This window comes from Daldinia decipiens (assembly GCF_022478715.1).
Source record: "Daldinia decipiens strain CBS 113046 unplaced genomic scaffold F4813scaffold_2, whole genome shotgun sequence".
Lineage (NCBI taxonomy): Eukaryota > Fungi > Ascomycota > Sordariomycetes > Xylariales > Hypoxylaceae > Daldinia > Daldinia decipiens.
Window position 1 is genome coordinate 25574 of NW_026054545.1, and position 23829 is coordinate 49402.

The 23829-nt window shown below is 48.1% G+C and overlaps 5 protein-coding genes across 5 annotated transcripts; all 5 read left to right on the top strand.

Annotated features, from left to right (window-relative positions):
* The first annotated feature begins 3475 nt into the window (after positions 1 to 3475).
* F4813DRAFT_94477 (uncharacterized protein) lies at positions 3476 to 7433 on the top strand. Its single transcript, XM_049249069.1, has 2 exons — positions 3476 to 3763; positions 3992 to 7433. The coding sequence occupies exons 1-2, from the start codon at positions 3746 to 3748 to the stop codon at positions 7283 to 7285; spliced, it is 3312 nt and encodes a 1103-aa protein (XP_049103934.1). The 5' UTR covers positions 3476 to 3745; the 3' UTR covers positions 7286 to 7433.
* A 1693-nt stretch (positions 7434 to 9126) lies between these two features.
* Positions 9127 to 11565, top strand: F4813DRAFT_343033 (beta-tubulin). Its single transcript, XM_049241487.1, has 6 exons — positions 9127 to 9386; positions 9604 to 9627; positions 9696 to 9763; positions 9831 to 9885; positions 9951 to 10741; positions 10803 to 11565. Exons 1-6 carry the CDS (start codon positions 9375 to 9377, stop codon positions 11191 to 11193), a joined length of 1341 nt encoding a protein of 446 aa, XP_049103935.1. The 5' UTR covers positions 9127 to 9374; the 3' UTR covers positions 11194 to 11565.
* A 728-nt stretch (positions 11566 to 12293) lies between these two features.
* On the top strand, positions 12294 to 13008 carry F4813DRAFT_378409 (Mss4-like protein; the record flags this gene model as incomplete). The annotated part of the gene is made up of 3 exons (XM_049245331.1): positions 12294 to 12443; positions 12524 to 12702; positions 12795 to 13008. 3 exons carry the CDS (start codon positions 12294 to 12296, stop codon positions 13006 to 13008), a joined length of 543 nt encoding a protein of 180 aa, XP_049103936.1.
* A 1197-nt stretch (positions 13009 to 14205) lies between these two features.
* Positions 14206 to 17721, top strand: F4813DRAFT_384687 (nitrite reductase; the record flags this gene model as incomplete). The annotated part of the gene is made up of 4 exons (XM_049246128.1): positions 14206 to 14270; positions 14334 to 14484; positions 14544 to 16549; positions 16599 to 17721. 4 exons carry the CDS (start codon positions 14206 to 14208, stop codon positions 17719 to 17721), a joined length of 3345 nt encoding a protein of 1114 aa, XP_049103937.1.
* Positions 17722 to 20613: 2892 nt separating this feature from the next.
* Positions 20614 to 22667, top strand: F4813DRAFT_384688 (kinase-like protein; the record flags this gene model as incomplete). The annotated part of the gene is made up of 7 exons (XM_049246129.1): positions 20614 to 20656; positions 20774 to 20896; positions 20985 to 21096; positions 21161 to 21365; positions 21422 to 21577; positions 21641 to 22092; positions 22142 to 22667. The coding sequence occupies 7 exons, from the start codon at positions 20614 to 20616 to the stop codon at positions 22665 to 22667; spliced, it is 1617 nt and encodes a 538-aa protein (XP_049103938.1).
* Positions 22668 to 23829: the final 1162 nt, after the last annotated feature.

The following is a 23829-nucleotide window of genomic DNA, read 5'->3' on the forward strand; positions in this document are numbered from 1 at the left end:
GTGGTTGATAGACCGAGGTAAAGGAATAAGCGACACTACATAGGCACTACATGGACATAATAAGACGGCTGTAATTCGTGATAGGAGCCGTCGGATCGTGACGGCACGGCAAGACGCCTTATCCATGACAAGCAAGCAGGGCCTTGTCTCGTGTTTCAACCTCGATTGGCTCTAATGTTCATGGGCTACTATTCTACAATACACAACTGGGATGCGCCGCAATCTACTTAGGTAACACTCGTATGCGTGTCTCGCCACCCAGCAGCTTTTCTGTCGTTGCTATCTATCCTTTGAAATAACTGAGAATTATAAGTAGGATTAGGTATTGTGATACGTGGATAAAAGAAGCCTTTCCACGTTTGTCTTCATTTGCAGACTTCCAGTAAGCCTCTCCGGGGGTAGGAATACATAATGGTAGGCCGGAGAATTACGAACAAGGCGAACCACGAGCAGAGTTTTCCCTAGCCGGATGGATACACAAAAGGCGATGGCAATTAGATCAATATGTAGGTGTAAATGTGATGTGTAATTATGGGATGACAGGATGTGCCAGACGCTATTGATAATTGGCGGTACGACCTGCTTGTTCCCCATGGGCACAGCTTGCTCATGTCGTGATTCGTGGCAGCAGGCGATGGTAGACGGTAGACGACTAGCTACTGGTCGCAATAGTATATGGTTGGGTACGGGGTTTCTCAGAAAGGAGTACAAGCATTTACACTGAAGCGGCAAGCGTCAGTATGGATGTTAGTACGGCACCGACGGCGAATATTGCGAATATTGCGAATTTAAAAAGAGTGACGGTGAGGCCTAACTGCTGAGATGGTTTGCGTTTGGTGGTCATCAACTACCTAAGCGTGTTAGAGTAAGAAATGCGAGATATCTCGCAAGTTCTTCTGCTTTCCGGATTTAATGTATGCCGGACGTACAAAGCCGGGCGAGCTCGAATATTTAGGGAGATGTCCTTATTATATTATGACAAGTATGATAAGCCTGCCTTGCTTGTAAGACTTGGAATAAGCACTTGTGCAACTAAGGTGCAGTTCTTGAGAGTTAGTTAATATATATTATGGGGTTATGTTTTCTTATACTTATGTATGTATATCTTTTTCTTCAAGAATCTAGGTTAAGTATGTCAGTATGTCAGTATGTCAGTATGTCAGTATGTCAGTATGCCATTATGCCAGTGAGATAAGAAAATATTGCGTGTGTAATGTATTACTTAAAGGTAACTCGAAGCACACGATGTACACGATGTATCCGACTATTGTATATAGTAGCAACTGTAGCATAAATCAAGAAAATGTCGTATACTTGCAGTAGTCTGCACAACTAGCGGTACCTAGGAGGACTTGTTATACATACCTAACCTACAGACTTGTTGTTATACACGAACCGAACATCTGGAACTACCGTACTTAGACACAAGGATCATATATGTAACTAATGCATCACCATTTAGGGCTGTAATTTCTAACCGCGGAGTGCTTACATGGCGTTGTTCATGGTATCGTTCATATTATCGTTCATAGTATCGTTAGCTCGCTATCCCGAAATGCCGGTTGATGCAAGTTCTAGAGAGGGTTATAAGAGATTTGATTAAGAGGCTTTTCAAGAATCAACACCGACCAACACAACACCGACCAACACCGAAGCCTGCTTAGGATCCAGCTGGGACTGGCATGTAAGCTTAGCTTAGCTTGGAAGCCGTTCAGTGCCGTAGTACGTTTCGTCGTTTACCTAGGTAGGAATCAGTACACTAGCTAAGGCCAATGAGAGACGACTACAGGTCTCGGATAGTGAAATGGCGCTAGCAAGTTGCATTGGTCCCATCCAAGACTCTCTACTAACAACAAGGGCGACAATAATAAATAATAACAACATCATCGTCATCATCATCATCATCATCATCATCATCACCATCAAGCAACATGCGGAGTTTCGCGCCTGAAAAGTGGGCAAAGGAGAAAGTCCATTTTGCTCTTTGGGGTATGATTTTGATAAGGGTAAGAGAAAGAGAACAAATATATTGTATGATATTATGCATGTACCTATGATTTCGATGCCCAGAAAAGAAAGCCAAGGAGAATTAACTTAAGCATAAATAAATTTAAGTCAAGGTCATCTTACGTAACATGGGATATACATAGGTAGGTACCAGATATGTAGGTACCTAGGTAGATACATGCTTTTTTGATGCTTCCATTTACATGAATAATATTATTAACAAATCGTATTGTTAACGTTGAATCTCCTTATGTAAGTCTTTCGCGTTTGTTGGATCCATAGCATTAAACATCTTAAACAGAGCCTTGTTCTTATGCTTCTAGCTTCGAATATCCCAAACAATTCGTTATGCACTGTTGGCCGGGCCATGTATCGTACTGTGCGTGCTAGGAAACCCGCATTGCATATTGCAGGACAGACACTTACAGGCCTTGCCCTTGGCACACGGCCTCGCCGTCTGTTTTGCTGGTTCTGTTAGGAGTCTCAGACGATTATGACACTGCTTCGCACGGTATGCACTGTACGAACTATACCTTAGGTATGTACATAGCGTGTCGTGTAACCGGTACATCGGTACATGATGCGCGCTCTTTCGAAAAATAGCACCCGCATTTACATACATACATAACATGTAGTATGGCCTGGAGAAAGCCTGGCTTCCATGGCCGTTACACGCCCCGAGTATACTGATAACCTAATTAGGTAATATACATGGAAGGGTACTCGAAGATGGGTATCTGGGGATACCTTATTTAAGGTACATGACAGGGTCAGCATATGTACCTACTTTTAGACTTTCTCATTTTACTGGGGAATCCGTGGCTTTAATCTCAGATCGTCGAGTGTACTTGCAGTAGGCAAATGTACTTCAAGTACATACCTCTTACATACTTGCAGCTGCCAGCCGGGGCCGCTTGTAGTATCCAGCTCCGTAAACATCCCAGGGACTTTATTTTTTTCGGTAATCAAAAGAACCCAATCCTCGCTCACCAATGTCTTCTTTTTCTCGTTCCAAGCAAGATTCAGGCTTAGTCCCATAATAATTACTACAGTACCTTGCTATACAATACCTTGTATGTTTCTGTTGCTGCAGCTTACCCTCCTGCCGGGATTGAGAGGTTTTCTATGCTCTCTTATTATTGTTCTTCTTCTTGTTGTAGTTGGAGGAGAGGTTTCTTCCTTCTTCTGTTTTGCATAGGGAGAGAGATATGCTATTAGGAGTTGTAGCAATAACGACGACTACGACTACGACTAATTCCAAACCAGCAGCAGCAGCAGCAGCAGCAGCAACAGTAGCAGCATCTTAACTGCCTTAATTTTATTATTTTCAACGCATTTACTTTTATTTTGAGGGGAGAGGCTGCAGTCTTTACCTTATATCAGAACTATCAGAACTATATAATTTGGAGTCGACCAATTTGTCCAATCGCTCTTCACTGGGCCATCCGTAGGGGCACCCAAAGTAAATATTGGCCCATCCCATACGCACAACTGCCAAATCGTCGCGCCAGGCCACCAGACCTTCGACCGCCGACCTGCTATTTTCAGTGTATACGCATTCGATACAGAAGTTTTATAAAAAACTAGAATTTTTTGTATCCCCGGGTCTCTTGAACACCAAATATCCATGTCTCGATGAACAATGGTCACGAGAGCGTCACTGAGAGTCGACTTTTCTTCCCTCCGCCTCTCGACAGAAGGCAGCTCTCCTCTGTTCTCCTAACGCCTGTATTTCAAGATGCAGACCGTTCCGAGTGTAAGTCTAACCTGTTTGCCCATGTAATTCACCAACTACATTCAACCCCTTGTAAAGGACCAGTGTATTGCAGATATCTCCTGAGTCACTCGTTGCTATGCGAGACTACTCGATTTGTCGTCCCTCGACTCTCCTTAGCGTTGCCCCGGCGCCCCTCTGGTTTGCTGGTTTGCTGGTTTCCTACCTCTTGTCAGGCTTATAATTGGGACCGTTACTGACGTGAATTAGCTCATTGGAGCCGGTACTGCGGTTGCCACCGCGGCAACGGGTCTGGCACTTGGTGAACTGACAGATGAGCAGCCTCAGCGCCCAAACACGAGCAAGAGAAGGTCAATGATAACCGACAGAGACTTCCTAAGCGTGTTTTCATCTCGACCTGGGACAACGAGCTCCGCCATCCCTGCTACCTTTAATAATGACTTTATGCAAGACTCGAGCCAACAATCCTCATTATTGAGTACGACGAACCGATCGCGAAATCCTCGACATTCTTCACACACCCAAATAATACATTCCAAGTCTTCCTTCGCGAGACACTCATCTACTAGACAAGGCGAATTTGCACCTGCGACGCCTATCGTCGAAGATTCACGAGATTCCCTGTCCTCGAACGGTTCTTGGATACGAAGATTATCTATACGACCGCTCTCCCAGCACGGAAGCTTTAGGTCGAGCGTCGGCCCCGACTCGCCATCTATAACCTTTTCCCACGGCTCTGCGGCGCCGATTCTGTCGCCTGTGGGACATCCACCTCCTCAACCACCTCGGAATAAACTGGTCAAGCGTGCATCGGCTGTCAACGGTGGAAATACGGGTCCTTTAGTGCGGCGAGGGTCAAAAACACAGATGACGCTGCGCAGACCGGCTACGAGTCACCAGCGATCCGCTACATTACATCAACAGATCAACAGCGAAACCTTACAGCCGTTACCAGATATAACCCTTGACCAGTGTAGTCGTCCTAGGGCCCAGACGCTGACCAGTCCAGTTGAGCCTAATTTCGGTGCCAACAATAGGCCATCGAGGTGGAAGTCGTTTTGGCATTCTCGAATATTTCGAAGCCCGGCTAAATTATCGCCGCTGAGAGGTAACGACGGCGCTGGTGCACCCGGTATAAAGCGAATCTGTGTAGATCAACAAACTCGTCGACGAGTCTACTTAGTGGCGCCAGAGTCTCTCGCCATAGGTTCATCCACTTTGGAGGTTCCAACCGGTGACCTTCCTGCATCAGAGAACCAGTCTAACACCGACAGCAGTCCGCAGTCCTCGACCAAGTCCTCAGAGTCCCCCGAAGGCACGCCCGCTAAACAACCTCGACGCTCTATTTCGATGCACTTCAGTCCAACTTCGAACTGGATACCGAAGACTGGGAGTATACGACGACGTAAGCGTGGGGAGACTGTGGGTGAAACTAAACGGCACGTGTCTGCCCCAGCCGCAACAGGCACGGACTCCTCAGCTTTCTCCGATATGGCTGGTCATGGAGAGCTTTCGAAGGATGCCGAAGACCTGGATCACTCCGGCACAGAGTTACCTGTTGCACTTCAGCCAGCAATCCGCAAGCGAAATATTTCGTCTCCTCTGCCGCCCATAACAAGGCTTTCGAGTTTCCATATTGATTTGAATAAATTCGGCTCATTGTCACCAGACCTGCAGTCCCAATTTAGCGAATCAGCAACCAATACAGCGATAACCCCAAGAACTGTTTCTAATACATCACAGGCTCGGACATTGGAACGGGCCTCTACAACTGGTAGCTCTGAATACCATCGCGGCTTTACATCTGGTGATGATGACGACACAGATTTTAAGACGGATACGCCATTTGACTCGATACGGACGGCAGCATCAGGATGCCAAAGAGGCGTCGATAGCCCATTAGAGTTAATGTTTGACGAGTCGCCCCCAAGTACTACTAGCCATAACAGCAAACCGAAACGATTGTCGATCCAAGATATTCTAGGTCCGTCTTTTAATGGCGGGAATAAGATTATGGAGGAGGATGAGAGCATTTCTACGCCTGTTCGGGGAGTATATAGTGCAGCCGAATCACGATTTCTTGCAGCGGATATTGAAAGCCGGGATGGTTTTGACTCTATGCCAGCTTCTCCCAATTTCACTACACGCAGAGATCTTTCTCGATTTTCGCTAGACGACGATGACGACCTGGACTGGAACAAGGAGGAGGATAATGGAATATATAACCACCTATCTCCTCCCAGTTCCATGAATTCTAGAAAAGGTGGCCCAAATGCTCGAACTGCATTGTCCAATATCAACGGCAATGCGAGGCCCAAGGCACGGATCGATTCCACGAGCGAACGACCTAGGAGCACCGTTTTTGACTGGGCTGAGCCTGTGGCCCATGAGAAGCACGACGGTATTGGTAATCACATGAGACCAAAAACCGTTCATGGTAAGCAGGAAATCGATATTAGAGGCGGGCGTACTGCGAGCCGTAGGGGTCCTACTCCCGCTCATGTGAGAAGTCAAAGTGTTCCCCTCGTTCCGGAATTGTTTGAGACCGCGACCTCGACTCCTAAGTTTGGAACCTGGGGGCTAGGCCAGAAGAACGCGAGCGAAGACTGGGATGATGACTTTGAATTTGAGGAAGAAGATATCGATGGATTACTTGTCGGGAAAAACGAAGAGTCGAAGGTCTCAATGGTTGTGCCTGCGTCGATCCAGGCTACACAGCCTACAATCAAGGCTCACTCTGGACAGATCAGGGAGCTTTCGCTTCTAGTTAACGATCTAAAGCGATTGTGTCGACTTGGTCGTGACATGGACATGCTTGGTGGATCGTCTGTAAAGCTTTGGCGAGAGGCTGAGGGCATCATTGCCCTAGCGTCGCCCGACGAAGATCCAGCAGAGGTTGCCGATTTTAAACCCGATTCTTCTAGCACGCCTACGCGATTCGTCGACCAGGACTTTGAAGGGGCTATGCATGATTCAAACGGACCTGCTAGGGTAACAGAGAGCCAACGGAATGCGGTCGTTCGCGATCGTCCTGCTGGCCGCCGTCGATCTGTCTTCTCACCAGAGGATGATATCTTCGGCACTTGGGATCACGCAGATGAGCCGGTCCCTGATCGACCGAAGACCCCCGAGAACCAAGTCGTCAGCCCCGAATTCGGATCGACCAGTGTTGCTAGATCTGTTATGGAATCTATGCAGCCTCGACATTCAAGGACGAACCTGGGCCGCGAGTCATCTGGAAAACTGAACTTTGATACGAACAGTCTCAAAGAGCTGGTCAGGCGTGCGAGCGATTTGAGAGATGGTTTATCCGATATCGTTCGCAAAGCAGATCACCTTACTCAGAGCCCTGTACGAACTCCGAAGCACACAAGGCCAGACGGAAGCCCTGCATTTACGCGAGTTTTTGACGACCCGACGTCTAGTCCTTCGAGGCGGATACCCCATAGCCAAAGCAGCAGCTCGATTCTTAGCAGCGGCTCAGTTGGGGCGTCTCCGTCTAATGGACTAAACCAGCGCATGCAGATGATGACGGTTAGCTAAAAAGCCCGTACTAAGAGTTCGCTCATTCGACAAACTCCCCGATCCTCCCCATTCTCGAGCCCTCGTGGTCTAATTACAATGGGGAACTGTGTATATGTGAAGACGCATGTCTGATTTGCATAGCGTATGGTCGGTTATCAGTTTTTCTTTTATTGCAAGATTACATACAAAGGAGACCTTGCATTTCCGCTTAATTACATCGAGGAAACGCCAAACGAGATGTCTGTTGGCCTGATGTCGGTTATCAACCCGACCTGAGTACCTGTGCTTAGGTTTTCCTACTTTATTCATGTTCCCTAGGTCTGAACCTGGATATACACCTTAATGCGGATTCCTCGAAGGATTATTAATATTGGCCGATGTTTTCCACCACGACTCCGAATGCATTGGCGTTGGTACGTCTGCGAATGACGATATATTACACCTATAGACTCACGGAGTATTATGACGAATAACGACAGCTGCATACCTGGACCATGCTCGCACAATTCGGCGGTTCGATCAGCCGCAGTGCACGAGATGGATCTTTCAAGGGATCTTAATTCCATACGTAGATAGGGACTGTAGGTAGAGGCCTAATCCCAATAACGCAGCGAACAATTTCGACGGGATTTGACAAGTTGCCTCCGCCTCGCATTACGCATAGCCTTTCCCCAGGCAGATGAAAAAGGGGGTGGTACCGAAACCGGGATAACCTCCAATGATATATGCGTTCTCGTTTGTCTAAGACATGCCATGAATTTTTGAACGTCTCGACCTTGCGATGTCCACGGTGCCAGAAAACAGCTCGGTGTGACGAATCACTTTGTATTTGATTTCAGCATGGATGAAAGAAAAACGAATTGATTAGTTCTTTTTTGTTTCTTTTTTCCGTAGTTTTTAAAAGGTTATGGCATTGGCATGGCACTACGGTCTGGCACAGGCATACGGCATCAGGAGTGCATTCATTGTACAGGTAGACAAGGTCGGCTTGGGTTATGGCAGGCTGGCTGGACAAAAACAAGTAGAAAAATAGGAAATACCGGGCGATCGATTTGGTCGACCTTGTTAGGAATTCCGCTGCGGTCCTCCCATCTTTGATATTCGAGATATGTCCCGCTTATGTATCACTCCAGAGTGTTTTTGGTATGATATGATAGGATCGTATTGTCACTATGGGGTTTAAACCCACTCATCGTAGGGACAACCACGTCCTATATAGGTGCCTACACCGCCAGATATCGTGGCAAGGATGCTGAAGTTGAAAATTGATTGCATAGCTACATACCTACCTATCTCATGTACGTGTTCATTAGATACTAATTTATAATCGAGGAGAATCTAGGCAACAGAATAGACAATTGGTTCATTATCGTTGCTTCTGAGATGCTCACATCTAGTTGAATAATTCGCCACACGTATAAATATACCTAATTTGAGCTAATGTTACTTAAAAAATCTTAGGCAGCAGGATAACTACCTTAGGTACCCAAGTGACTGTATCACGTATGCCGTATGCCCCCATATTGATGCCACCGCGTTAGTTGAAGTAGTGTTAGTATCAGTGTTAGTGTTGTTGTTGTTGTTATTGATGATAAGGAGATGGCGGGTCTAGAAAGATGGTTGCCAAGCGCCCGCAGCTACGGTACACAATACATGGTAAATTACAAGTAATTAGACTAGCGCGTATGTACCTTGTACTTTCTCCGCCTCCATACCGGGATGTGGTCCGTGCGTTATTATCCCCTTAAAGCAAATGCAGCAAGCGCAGTGGGAAAGCAGTAACCTAGCAGAGTGGGCAGCATTGAGGAAAAGAGGGGCACCCCCTTGTTAGGTTATTGGAGCGATTGGAGCGATTGGAACAATTGGAGCGACCCTTTCCGTTTTGGAAATCTACAAGCAAAAAAAGCTGCCCTCAACTTTCTTCCACTCAAAACCGCAAGGCACAACACAACTCTCTCTCCCTCAAACCACACACCGCTCCTCTTAGTTTTCCTCCCTTAAACTTCTACGACTACCATTCTCAGGAACGCATCCTTTTCTTACCTCTTCCTTGCTTGCCAGTTTCCCTCAGCCGTGTTCGTTACTATCATAATCAACCACCGTCAAAATGCGTGAGATTGTAAGTCATATCAAATTCTTGTTTACCCCTAACCGAAGCCCAGTTCTCAGTAGAGAGAAACCCCTGAACGCGTCCGAAAAAAAAAACCTCCAAACCCCCCCCTTAGTTCTGCCCCTCATACACACAACACTACCGCATCTACATTTCATATTGCAACTACATCAAATTGTACAGCAACGTGTCGGAAAATTCAAAGCTAACCGTGTTTCTTCAATAGGTTCATCTTCAGACCGGCCAATGTGTAAGTAACAGCGATGATGGAAGAACCCATGGATATAAAATACAGCGGGGCTTACATGAAGATGATAGGGTAACCAAATTGGTGCTGCTTTCTGGCAAACCATCTCCAGCGAGCACGGTCTCGACAGCAATGGCGTGTATGTATTCGAGTTATCTATTCCTATTACCGAGAATCAAGAATATCAACTAATCATCAATCAACAGTTACAACGGTACTTCCGAGCTCCAGCTCGAGCGCATGAGCGTCTACTTCAACGAGGTAGGAATTTATAAGAATAGGAATAAATAAATGGAGATAATTGCTAATTGTCTCCATGCGTGCAGGCTTCCGGCAACAAGTATGTTCCTCGTGCCGTCCTCGTCGATCTCGAGCCCGGTACCATGGACGCCGTCCGTGCTGGTCCCTTCGGTCAGCTCTTCCGACCCGACAACTTCGTCTTCGGTCAATCCGGTGCCGGAAACAACTGGGCCAAGGGTCATTACACCGAGGGTGCCGAGTTGGTTGACCAGGTTCTCGATGTCGTCCGTCGTGAGGCTGAGGGTTGTGATTGCCTCCAGGGTTTCCAGATCACCCACTCCCTCGGTGGTGGTACTGGTGCCGGTATGGGTACCCTGTTGATCTCCAAGATCCGCGAGGAGTTCCCCGACCGCATGATGGCCACCTTCTCCGTCATGCCCTCACCCAAGGTTTCCGACACCGTCGTCGAGCCTTACAACGCCACCCTCTCCGTCCACCAGCTGGTCGAGAACTCCGATGAGACCTTCTGTATCGACAACGAGGCTCTGTACGACATCTGCATGCGCACGCTGAAGCTGTCCAACCCCTCGTACGGTGACCTGAACCACTTGGTCTCTGCTGTCATGTCCGGCGTTACTACTTGCTTGCGTTTCCCTGGTCAGCTGAACTCTGACCTGCGCAAGCTTGCCGTGAACATGGTTCCTTTCCCTCGTCTCCACTTCTTCATGGTCGGCTTCGCCCCCCTGACCAGCCGTGGCGCTCACTCTTTCCGTGCCGTCACCGTCCCCGAGTTGACTCAGCAGATGTTCGACCCCAAGAACATGATGGCTGCTTCTGATTTCCGTAACGGTCGCTACCTGACGTGCTCAGCCATTTTGTATGATGATATCCCTTGTAAATATTTATACGTTACTTGTTTGCTAACTTGAATTCTCTAGCCGTGGCAAGGTCTCGATGAAGGAAGTCGAAGACCAGATGCGCAACGTTCAGAACAAGAACTCGTCCTACTTCGTTGAGTGGATCCCCAACAACGTCCAGACCGCTCTCTGCTCGATTCCTCCTCGTGGCCTCAAGATGTCTTCTACCTTCGTCGGTAACTCGACCGCTATCCAGGAGCTATTCAAGCGTGTCGGCGAGCAGTTCACTGCTATGTTCCGACGAAAGGCTTTCTTGCATTGGTACACTGGTGAGGGTATGGACGAGATGGAGTTCACCGAGGCCGAGTCCAACATGAACGACTTGGTCAGCGAATACCAGCAGTACCAGGATGCCGGCGTCGACGAGGAGGAAGAGGAATTCGAGGAGGAGGCTCCGTTGGAGGAGGAGTAAGCGCTCCGTCATATACCCCATATCCATAAGCGGCAACCTACGGAATGGTGGCACGGCACGGATGGGTGACTAAGGCATGTCACGGTTTTGTGGTTCCCGCTTCCCTATACTATTCTCACGCCCCCCTTCGTTACCCAGACGTTCAATGGATATAGTAGTACCTTAATAAGAAATTGATCAACCGTGGTCAATTGAACTGTCTGCGGGGCTTGTTAGATATACCTCTTTGGTGTGCGTCTGGAGAGAAAAGGAAAAATTATTCATTAGTAGTAACAAGAACAATAATTGATCGTCTTGTACTAATTACTTGCTATTCTTGGCCTGAGTTTTTAGTAGGGCTTGTAATACAGTTCTATTCTGACTTGTGAAGAAGAGTTGATGTGTATGATGTTTACATGACTGACTTGAAGGATTAATCCAGTCTTGAGCAGTTGGGTATTAATGTTGATATGGCTCTCATACCAACACAAGAGTCTTCTAGTTGAACTAAAAAGAATAACCGTTTGGTTATCTAACATAGTGCTTACAGGTGCGTAAATGCCTTGGATTCTCCCGGTTTATTATTAATTACAAGTCTGCTATCGAGCACTTCCATGACGCGAGGCGATCTCGGGAGAGAAAGGCGATTCTAGGCTTTCCAGATGCTTATACGGAATCCTTAGATCCTTAGGAGCTATCACTAAACACCGAAATTTTAAATTTTGAATCCAACATCCTTAGTTATTTACGCTTGGAATAACTTATATCCCATCTCCTTCCGTCTTGGTTGACTATAAACTCCGCGTCGTGATAACTTATCGGGGTGTCTTATTCCCGATTACTGTGCTGAATAATAGAGACGCGGAGGGTGGAGGACGAAGGACGAAGGACGAAGGACGAAGGACGAAGGACGAAGGACGAAGAACGGCGTAGCAGGATGGAATTGTGCTGGTCTATGTAGGGTGCTGCCTTGCTATATGCGGGTGTGTAGATAGATAAATAGAGCTCGTTGCTATTGTTGTTATAAGTCGCGGACCGCTCACTACCCAAACTTACCCAGAGTATTATAAACTGAACTACTCAGAGGCAGAGAGAAAAAGAGAGAGATATCTTTTACGACCATGGCTTCCTCTACCACCACCACCACCACCAACGACAACTCCCAGCCCAAGCCGTCTCACTTCCCCTTGGCCGGGGGTGACAACGACGGCTGGTCCACCGAGGACGAAGCTACGGCGACGTGCTACTGCGGCGCCGTGCAGCTGTCCTTTGTAAGTCTACCCAAGCCCATCCACCTTGCCCATCTCGACATGGTTTTACCTATAATACATCTCACTCTAACACTACCAAGCCAACCCACGGCCCGGGTCTAGTCGACGTGTTCGTGTGCAACTGCTCCGACTGCCGGAAGATCACGGCGTCGATGTTCACGACGGGCTTCATCGTCGAGGACACGCACTTGAAGCACGTGCGCGGGCGGGAGAAGCTGAAGACGTACGGACAGGATAGGACTATTGCTTCTGGACACACGTGCGTGTTTATACCGACAGCCTGCCTGATTACTTGCATGGATAGATACCTACCTAGGTAGATATTCGGGCCAGACTGACAACTCGCCACAGCACGACCAACTACTTCTGCAGCACCTGCGGCTCCCTCATGTACCGCGTCAGCGCCGGGCTTCCGGGCCACAGCGCCCTGCGCCTCGGCACCGTGGACGACTTCGCGCTGCACGAGACGAAGCTGAAGCCGCGCGTGGAGCAGTACGTTAAGGACCGGGTTGGTTGGCTGCGCGGTGCGGAGGGCGCGAGACAGGTGCAGGGGAGCGCTTATTAGGTGGATGAGTGTATCGTGGAAAGAGAGGGCGTTGGTGGGATGGGATGGGATGAGATGAAATGAGATGAGATGAGATGAGATGACGAAAAAGAAAAGAATATGAAATAAGACGTATATCATATATCTACCTGGTTACCTTTTAATGCATCCCCCTAAAAGCCAAACTCATACTCATATTTCCAGTCAAGGACATCTCCGAGTCGTTCACCTTTACAAAAAGCCTCACAAATCAGACAATAAACCCAAATACCGAACGTAGTCCGTAAATAAGCCGATACATCGATGATCCACGCATAATACTATAACATAATAACATAATAATAATAATAATAATCATACTAATAAGAATAATAATACTCATAATAATAATAATAAAAGCCCAACATCTTTTGTTCTAAGCTAATACTCGTATAAGACGAGACGGCAAAACATGTATAAATAAACGAACATGGCCGGAGATGCAGAATTCCTCGGGCAAAGTTGACCAGCGTTGAGTAATAACAACAACAGCGATAATACAGACCCAGCAAAAAAACCACAGCAACGAATCAAGCCGCCGCTATCTTTCTCCGCGGCCATCGGGGCCCTTTTCATTGGTCAATCGCGTGCTGCCTTATCGAAAGGTCCCCCTTTTTATCAGGTAGGTATCTGTCTGTCTATCGACATACGATGGAGCAGAGCAGCATACCTAGGGACCTAGGAGTCTAGGGCCTAGGAGTCTAGGACCTAGGTAGTAAGTGGCCGGACGAGAATAGCGCGCCGTGTTCTTGAAATCCTGGATACATTAGGTAGGTAGCTATAGGTTTAACCAGTTAAGCTCCTGTATGATATAGCAGTAGCTACTGGGAATATCCAATGGGAATCCTGGGCGTCTTGGCTGTAGTCAGCTTTTCTTACCTACCTAGGTACCAGCGATAGCATTCGGAGATGCACATATCTCGCTGAGCAGCGTATACATATGTCTGTCATACCATGGGATGTGATCCCGTCGTCTATTTTGTCGTTGGACAACCCGCCTGCTTTGCCAAAGTCTATCCTGTTCCGTAATACCTCATCTTCCATTCTTAAATATCCTTGATCGTGTTAGCGACGCCGACGCCCCTTTACATATTGTAACACGGCATATGCAAGCATAAGCAGAGTTGGGGTTTGTGACGTAGTGGTCGACGAATCCATCCTATCTGCTTCAACTTCAACATGGCCGTCGACAAGAGGAAAACCCTGGTTGTTGTCGGCCTGGGAATGGTCGGCATCGCCTTCGTGTGAGCGACTACTTGTCTTAAGAACTCGGCATCGTATCAAGTTTCTAACCGCCCAATCTATAGAGAAAAACTCCTGAAGCTCGATGCTAGGACTCGCGAATATGATGTTATTGTCATCGGCGAAGAACCCCACCTTGCATACAATCGAGTTGGTCTCACGAGCTTCTTTAGCCACCGGAAAGTCGAGAACTTGTATCTTAACCCAAAGGAATGGGTGAGTCTCTGCTATAAGGCGAACCCTTCGTCTAGATACGTTGCTTATAAGAAATCCAGTATGCGTTGCAAGCTCCAGACAACAAATTAAGCTATCACTTGAACACCTTGGTCACTAGCATCAGTTCTACAAACAAGACGGTATCCTGCGCCAACGGTGACGTAGTCTCATACGATATCCTGGTTCTAGCAACCGGTTCCGATGCCGTTCTTCCAAGGCATACTCCGGGCCACGACGCCAATGGGGTCTTCGTCTACCGGACCATCGAAGACCTAGAAAAACTCATCACCTTCGGAGAGTCTCGTAAAGGGACAGTCGGAGCCGTGGTCGGCGGTGGCTTGCTCGGCCTCGAAGCGGCGAATGCCATGATGGATCTGCAATGCTACGAAAAGGTAAAACTAATCGAGAGGAACCGATGGGTTCTAAGTCGACAGCTGGATGCTGATGCTGGTAACTTGGTCGTTGAAAAAGTTATAGCCTTGGGGCTTGATATATTGCTAAGCAAGAGGGTGGGAAAGATAAACACAGACGAGGAAAATAATGTAACAGGTGTTATATTCGAGGATGGCGAACAGATGGACTGTTCTACTATTTGCTTTGCCATCGGTGTACGACCGCGGGATAGCTTAGCAAGAAGCGCTGGTATCAAATGCGCTGATCGGGGTGGTGGGATTCTCGTCAACGACGACTTGAGTACGAGCATTCCCGATATCTACGCCATCGGAGAGTGCGCGAGCTGGAAAAACCAGACGTTCGGTCTCATCGCCCCTGGTGTCGAGATGGCTGACGTGCTATCATTCAACCTAACACAAGCCAAGCTTCACCAACCGAGAGCTTTTAAGAGACCCGACCTGAGCACCAAGCTGAAGCTCCTCGGAGTTGACGTCGCCAGTTTCGGCGACTTTTTCGCCGATAGAGATGGCCCCAGTTCCTTACCAGCCAAAGCAGCGAGGAAAAAGACGGACGACCAGAGCGCCATCAAGACAGCCGTCAGCGGGCCTCCTCCGCCGCCGGTCAAGGCTCTTATATACAAAGATCCGTTCGCCCAGGTATATAAGAAATACCTATTCACCCCCGATGGAAAATACCTGCTCGGCGGGATGATGATTGGAGACACCAGCGATTATATAAAATTAGTGCCTATGGTTAAGAACCAGAAAGAACTCGCTGTTCCCCCAGCCGAGCTCATTCTCGGCGCGAAGAAAGAAGGCGATGACGGTGCCGACGACCTTGATGATGACACGCAAGTCTGCTCTTGCCACAACGTCACGAAAGGGGATATAGTCAAGAACGTCAAGGACGGCACGTGTAAGACGATAGGGGATGTTAAAGCTTGCACCAAGGCCGGTACGGGTTGCGGTGGTTGCGTGCCCCTGGTCACGAGTATTTTCACCAAGACTATGACCGACATGGGCGCCGAGGTAACAAACTACCTGTGCGCGCACTTCGACTACTCCCGTGCCGATTTATATAACATCGTCATGGTCAAGAAACTAAAGACTCTTCCCGATGTGATGCGAGAGGCAGGAAACGACAAGAACTCGGACGGCTGCGAAGCCTGCAAGCCCGCCGTAGCAAGCATCTTTGCGTCGTTATGGAACAAGCACGTCATGGACAAGACTACGCACGGTCTGCAAGACACCAACGACAGATTCTTGGGCAACATCCAGCGAAACGGTACATTCTCGGTGGTCCCTCGTGTTTCTGCTGGCGAGATCACGCCGGAAAAGCTGATCATCATCGGAGAGGTCGCGAAGAAGTACAACTTATATACCAAGATCACCGGTGGACAGCGGATCGATATGTTCGGTGCTAAGAAGCAGGATCTGCTTGACATATGGACTAGACTAATAGAGGGTGGTATGGAAAGTGGACACGCCTATGCTAAATCGTTACGTACTGTTAAGAGCTGCGTTGGAACGACGTGGTGTAGGTTTGGTATGGGAGATAGTGTGGGCATGGCGGTGCGCATAGAGGAGCGGTATAAGAGTATACGAAGTCCGCATAAGATAAAAGGGGGCGTCAGCGGTTGCGTGCGCGAGTGCGCCGAGGCTCAGAACAAGGAGTAAGCATCTCACCTAATATCGCAAGTTACCATACTAACGGCTCGACAGTTTCGGGCTCATTGCCACAGAAAAAGGATTCAACATCTTCGTCGCGGGCAATGGCGGCGCGAAGCCCAAACACTCTGAACTCCTCGCCAAGGATGTCCCGCCGTCAGAAGTCATCCCGATCTTGGACAGGTACCTGATGTTCTACATCCGCACAGCAGATAAGCTACAGCGTACGGCGCGATGGCTAGAGAATCTACCAGGCGGCCTACGTTACCTAAAGGAGGTTGTGCTGGAGGACAAGCTGGGTATTTGCGCTTCGCTTGAAGCCCAGATGCAAGAGCTAGTGGATTCCTTTTTCGATGAATGGGCCGAAGCCGTGCGGAACCCGATCATCGCCTCCAAGTTCAAGCAGTTCGCCAACACGGACGACACGGTCGAGACCGTGGAGACGGAGAAGGACCGCGGGCAGACACGTCCCGTGTACTGGCCCAAGGACGCAGCAGCCGAGGACTTCGCCGGCCTAAAGGACCGCTGGTCATCTACCGCCTGGCAGCCTGTCATCGAGGCTAGCTACTTTGCTGGTGCCGATGCCACGCCCAACGGAATCAGTGCGAATATCAAGCGCGGCGATACCCAGCTTGCGCTTTGGCGTGTTAGGGGGAAGTATTACGCAACGCAGCAAATGTGTCCGCACAAGCGGTCCTTTGCGTTGTCGGACGGGCTCATCGGGCAGGACATCTCCCCGCCATCACCTCCGCCATCACCGCCCTCATCCCCTTCATCCGATCCTACCTCTACTAAAAAAGAGCCATGCAACGACCCCAAAGCACCATGGGTCTCATGCCCATTCCACAAGCGCAACTTCGACCTGGGCTCCGGAGCATGCCGCAACGACTCTTCCATGTCTATCGCTACGTTCGCCGTGGAGGAGCGCATCGACGGTATGGTGTATCTAAAGCTGCCCCCAGTTGAGGAGCTAGATGCGGCGCTGGGAACTACAAAGTGGATGGTGCGGAAAGAAGACGGAGGGTTGGGTCAGTTCGGCGAGCTCGACCGCCGGATCGGATTCAAGGGGCGCCGGGGGAAGAAGCCGGAAACGACGGGTGACGCAGAATTGTCGATGCGGAAACCTGTGAAAGTGTTGCCGAGCGGTGGGGGTTGTGGTACTGCGCCGGAATGGTAGTCATGTTGTCTATCTCATGTTTGTATATATTTTATCTGTACGCGTGTTATGTATAGAGCATCTTTGGATACCTACCTACCTATACATACGGCCAAGACGACATTGCCCGAAGTTTATGGCATGGTTTTCAGCTGTTGGAGAACGCAATCTCGCGTTATGATGTTGGTTTAGTTGTATGACCAACGTTCGACTGTAGGCGAGCTTCAGCTGTAGGATGGGGCTGAAGCAGGGCTACACTACACAGCACACGAAGGATGGCAGTAGCCTCTATTCTTTCTTCTAAGATTACTCTTTACAGTGTCGGGTGCGGCGTAGTAACGATGATAGTGACCTATTAACTGCCTATTTTGGTCACAAGATTAAATTACCTGTATGTAGGGTAGAAGCTTGGGCCCGACTACCCCAAAGTCCATCGCGATGGGAATGGTGTTCCTTTGTTTCTAGAACACGAGATGGACTGTGCCCGCGCGGGATTGGTTTCAGAAGTCGCGTGCGCGAAGCCATGGAACGGCGCATTGGTCTTCTTTCATCCTTCTAGAACAACTCCCCACGATCCTACTTGGACATTTGGGTTCGGCTTTGCGTCGTCCACGGGGGGACAGTCATGAAGGCTCTCAGACGGAGTATCATTCTGATACTGAATCGGGAGAGTACGGGAAAGCACCTGCTATATATAGCATATATAGCGTTGCCAACCTTTACTTTGGACTCCATGGTACGGCATGACCGAAAGAGTAACAATTCGGAAAGACTTACACGTGGCGGCTGATTTTTGATATCTTGCCGGCCACGAGGCAACTAAAGCCGAGGAGCCGTGGAGCCGTGCAATCCATGCGCATGAGCACGAGCACAAGCACGGAGCACAACGTTCGACAGCTGCTTAATCCAGTGCTCAAGGAGCAATCGAAAATTGATAGGTTAGATACTTATCACCTTGACAAGCCGGGTTGACATTGACAACTTCCAAGCTTCCCAACTGCCCAGTTAGTAGTGTATGTAATAGTGTATGTACATAGACAAAAGCAAGGACAAGGACAAGGACACGGATAGGATGTCTGGATGTTCAAATTTGCCGTTGATCATTCATGGCCGATCGGAGCTAGCCCGTTTCTGCATGTTGGTTCCAGTGACGTGCGTGGATACGGGGGTTGGAGATGACATTCTGGAATAGTTCCATGTCTTGGTAGCTTTGAGACTGTTTCAGGTGGATTCCGCCTCGCGATAATCGTATACGTAGTAATGGATGTAGAGCGCGCAATTGTTTGCAATTGTTTGGAATTGTTTGGATCCTGAGTAGTTAGTATATACCTACGTTAGGTTAGATACGCAGCGGCGGGATTTGAGTGCTAAGGCTTAAGGAATTCTGACCATGATATTCCGTAACTAGACCAAAATAATATAGGTATACTATTTTCTTGGAGTATGTATGTAATCTGCTGAGGCTTACGGGGTGAAGTCCAAATAAGTTACGTGCGTTAGGATGCATCATTAGGATGCATGGTAAATGGTCTGATGGTGAGAATCGCAGATGCGAAAATAAGAGATGGGATAGGGGGGAGCAGGGGAAAAGATAGACTAGCCACGCAGGAAGCCACAAAGAGCGGATATCTCCTATGGTTTCCTTCCTATGGATATCTCCAGACTGAAACACTGTTCGACATTAGAACCTTGCCTATTGAGGCTAGGTCAAGATGCATGTATGTACTCTATCTCCGTGGCAAGTGCGTGGCCTCCCTGCCTCCCTACCTCCCTGCCTCCTGGACCTCAAGATGAAGGTGGAGTTAGGAAAGCCACACGTTCGAACGCACGAGGCAGCAAGCATACCATGTATGGAAACGCCCGCAGCTGAGCAGCGTCGATCCTGCCATGTTACCTATCAGCAAGTCTACATGAGGCAAAGTCTAAAGTAGGTACCTAGGTAAGGTCTAAGATGTCCCCATAAAAACTCAGGTTTCTCATTCTCATGTCATACGCGAGTTACAGGCAATAATGACTACCTACCTAACCTAAGTGATTGCAGGTACAATACTATGGTGCAAGTCCGGTCCCCTAATCCCCTAATCCCCTAATTACCTGCGCTACCTACATGTAGGTAGCGGGCTGCATGCCCATTTTGTATTACCTAGGTAGGTAGGTACTAGGTAATATACCAGACTTGACTTAGGCTTATCGGTATATTGTCTATGTCGCGATACGACACAGTGCCGTACTGGTATGCACTTGTGAGACGCTGTCCTGTTCTGCCCGGTGCCGTACCAATTGCCAATCGCCGACGGTACATACATACACGGAGTACATACATGGAGTACATACATGGAGTAGGTAGGTACCTACATGCAAGGAAGCAAGTAAGGTTATTGGATTGGATTCGAACCAAACCAATTTAGTGCTTGTCTTCTTTGCTCTTAGTTCAATCTTCTCCCTCTTCTCTCCCTACCTATTACAATTATTACATACATAACATTGAAACCTTTATTGTTGTTCATTGTCAACCACTTTCCCGGGCCCTAGCGCTGCTTATTATTGCTTCTTCTGTTAGACTGGTTGTTTCTCTACAATTACTTACATACCCTCCTAAAAGCAGCTAATAATAACAATAACTTGCCCGGTTTGGCCAGGCTGAGAATACATTCAGACATTCATAACCTAGTCGGGATCTAAAGAGTGGATCTTTCTGACCTCCTGACATCTCATTCTCCCTATCGTTATTTTTATCTCCTTGCGCTTAATAAATGCTTTATCTTTCTTGGTCTTTTCCAATCATCCATTGTTAAATCGCTAAATCGCTAAATCGTTAAATCGTTAAATCGCCATCTGTTCACCGTCTCCCTGCAGCTGAACACGAGTAAAATTGCGGAAGCCGGGTGTTGATCCCCCCCCTCAAGCTTCCCTATGGGCAACAGTCAAGGCAAGCCCGTTGATCTCAACGGCGAAGGTATGTTTCCCCCCTCCAATGTCCAAAAGGGGTACAGGTTCTACCCGCTGTCTCGGAAGTACTGTTTGCCGTGTCGATATAATAGCTAACCGAGTGCCATCTTCCATTGCTTATCAGTGAACCTAAACCATTTCCGATTATTACGAGTCGTCGGTCGCGGTGCTTTTGGTAAAGTGCGAATAGTCGAAAGAAAAGATACCAACCTATCGTTTGCCCTGAAGTACATTCGTAAAGATGAGGGTGCGTCGACTTTTTTTAAACCCTAATCCTTACATATATCCAAACGATGAGAGAGTCAACGGGTGTTGATATTATTTTGCCTCCATAGTCGTACGATCTGAAAGCGTCCGAAATATTATACGAGAACGACGCATGCTCGAGCATGTGAACCACCCTTTCATCTGTAACTTGCGCTATAGTTTCCAAGATATCGAGTATATGTACGCATCAGCTACTACCCTCAACATAAAAACAGCCCATCTAATTCGATTTACACAATAATAGGTACCTTGTGGTTGACTTGATGAGCGGAGGCGACCTGCGTTTTCACATATCGAGAAAGGCCTTCACTGAAGATGCTGTGCGTTTCTGGATAGCGGAATTAGGATGTGCGCTCAGATACATACACGGGCAAGGCATAATACATCGAGATGTGAAGCCAGACAACGTGCTACTAGATGCCGACGGTCATGTTCACTTGACTGATTTCGTGAGTTGCCTTACCTTTACTCCGCCGTTCGCAACCACTAACAATTTGTTATCTAGAATGTTGCCTCAGACGTTATACCCGGAAAGGTTCTCACGAGCAAATCGGGAACTCTTGCGTATCTCGCCCCCGAAGTATATGCAGGTAAAGGCTACGACGTAAGGGCGGATTGGTGGTCGCTAGGCGTATTGTTTTACGAATGTATTTACAACAAAGTACGAATAACCCCCATCTTTTCGAAACTTAACGATCAAGCCGTGTGCTTACTATGATTATAGCGACCGTTTGAGGGCAATTCAGAATCTAGCTTAACGAATGTCATCCTGGCCGCAAACCCGAAATTCCCCGTCACTCAACCTCCAGTCTCACTACCATGCCTATACGCCATCGGTTCTGCTCTAAATCCGAACCCCGACAAGAGGCTTGGTCACACCTGGCAAAGCTTCATAACCGAGTCCTTCTTTCAGTGCATTGATTTTGAGGCTTTAGAAAGAAAAGAACTGGAACCTGTATTTATCCCATCGGCAGACAAGACCAACTTCGATGCTACCTACGACCTCGAAGAATTGTTATTAGAGGAGGCGCCACTGGAGGCCAGGGCGCGGAGACAAAAACCCAGAGAGAGGTTAAAGGATGACGCCACTGAGAAGGAGATCCGGGAAGAGGAACTATACCGTACAATCGAGCGGGAATTTCAGCCGTTCGATTACACTGTGGCAGCTTATAAGAAGTGAGTGTCTTCTACTACCCAGTTACCCTATTCGCTAACCACGTATCAGGCTTACGGCACAGCAGGCGGATGGAACCGGAGATGATAGTCCTGCTATGAGCCCAGCCAATGAAGAGGGTCGAGCCATCAGTACCGACGAGGCCAAACCAGCTCCAACCAATAGTAAAGCTCCGCAGCAATTATACCAACCTTCCCCCGTACAAAACAACTCCCCGTCAGATAAGAGTGTTACGACGAGTAGTAACCGCGGCGCAGCCAAAAGCGCACCTCGACCCCCAGCGCCGCTTCCATCATATCACCGCACATACAGCAAGAGTGTTTCCCAGTCTTCAAATCTACAAGTCAAATCCCCCAGCGGCGGCATATCGGTCACGTTAGAGGATACAGGCAGCTGGTCGGATCTAGCGCGTAGGGATGCGACGTTACCGGCCGATGCTAATGTCATGAGTGAGGATAAGTCGTCTGGGGGTGGTGGCGTCTTTGGACTTTTTGGCCGAAAGAAGAGGGGTCATAGTCCAAAGCCAAAAGAAAGGGGAGTTTTGGGTAAAGAAGGGGCACGACAGATAATTGGTTGATGGCACCTCCGCACTGGATATTATTGGGTGCATCGGCGTCTTTTGGGTTTTGGGAGTGGGCCACTAGGATTGTTATGGGCTTATTACAACTCAATCTCTTCCGCTCATCGTAGGGAGAAATCCTTCACGATGGTTGGCGTGTCGGCTAAGCTAAGTGTCGTTTTCGAGTCATTCCGATATCACTGGCGAACCATATCAGACTCGTCAATTCGGCGGATTACAGTATTTCCAGCGGCCCCGAGTTTTACGGATGCTATGTGCCGCGGATGAAAACGAGCAAACAGCCTCGTTGAAGCAAAAGCTGTGTCAAACTCTTTCAAGGCGAGTTGACAGACTTAACCGACCCTTTCCAACACCCGCTCCATGAGCCCCTTTAAGTGAGCTCACCCTGGGCCATATTATAATACGAAACTATCGACCAGCGGCCATATTCTCCTTGGGAGCTGATTCGAATTCTAGGCGGTTTTGTCCGCAAGATGAATCGAAGTCAGCGCGGCACATGCATTAGGCACTCTCCATTAGAAGACCTCGGAATCGAGGTTTCACAATTTACTTGGGTGGTATCGTTTATAGCACCCGCCGCTAAGAGTTAATCTACGAGGAATACGAGGCGGCAACGTCCATATTCGAGGGTGGTGGCGAGTACAATGCACAAACAACTACAATCGGTGTTCATAATGGTGAAGAATGGGATATCCGACCCCTACGCTTGATATGTAGAGAACATGAAATATGCATAATTATAAATTATTTGTTTTTATCTATTGCCAGTTACCTTTGAAATATGCTGTAATTATCTATAATGTATGACTGTAGATTCGTGTTAGGATTGGTGTAACTGTTGGCACATATATCGAAGCAAATAGCAGTTATGAGTTTAGATTGGTTGGTTGGTTACCTTGCCTACCTTTTCTAAGTCTGAAACTAGAAACTGATTCTCTTAACTGACTAGCATTTCATTAACAGGTATCTATGCATCAGATTCTTGGGGCTGTGGTATCCAAGAATAACAAGCCATCTAACGTTTTAGCTCTCAATAATATGGAATTAATGACCATGCTTCGATTAGAAGAGCCAGAAGAGACGTCAGTACGTATCAATATAAAATATTCGTTAGAGGTTAGAGAATGTGTTTGATGTGAGTCTTCACAAGCATTAGGAT

Bases quoted from the DNA above. Each gene is read 5' to 3' on its own strand.
- F4813DRAFT_343033 (XM_049241487.1), top strand. The intron at 9,628-9,695 runs GTAAGTAACAGC...TGAAGATGATAG, and splicing joins ATCTTCAGACCGGCCAATGT to GGTAACCAAATTGGTGCTGC. The intron at 10,742-10,802 runs GTATGATGATAT...TGAATTCTCTAG, and splicing joins CTGACGTGCTCAGCCATTTT to CCGTGGCAAGGTCTCGATGA.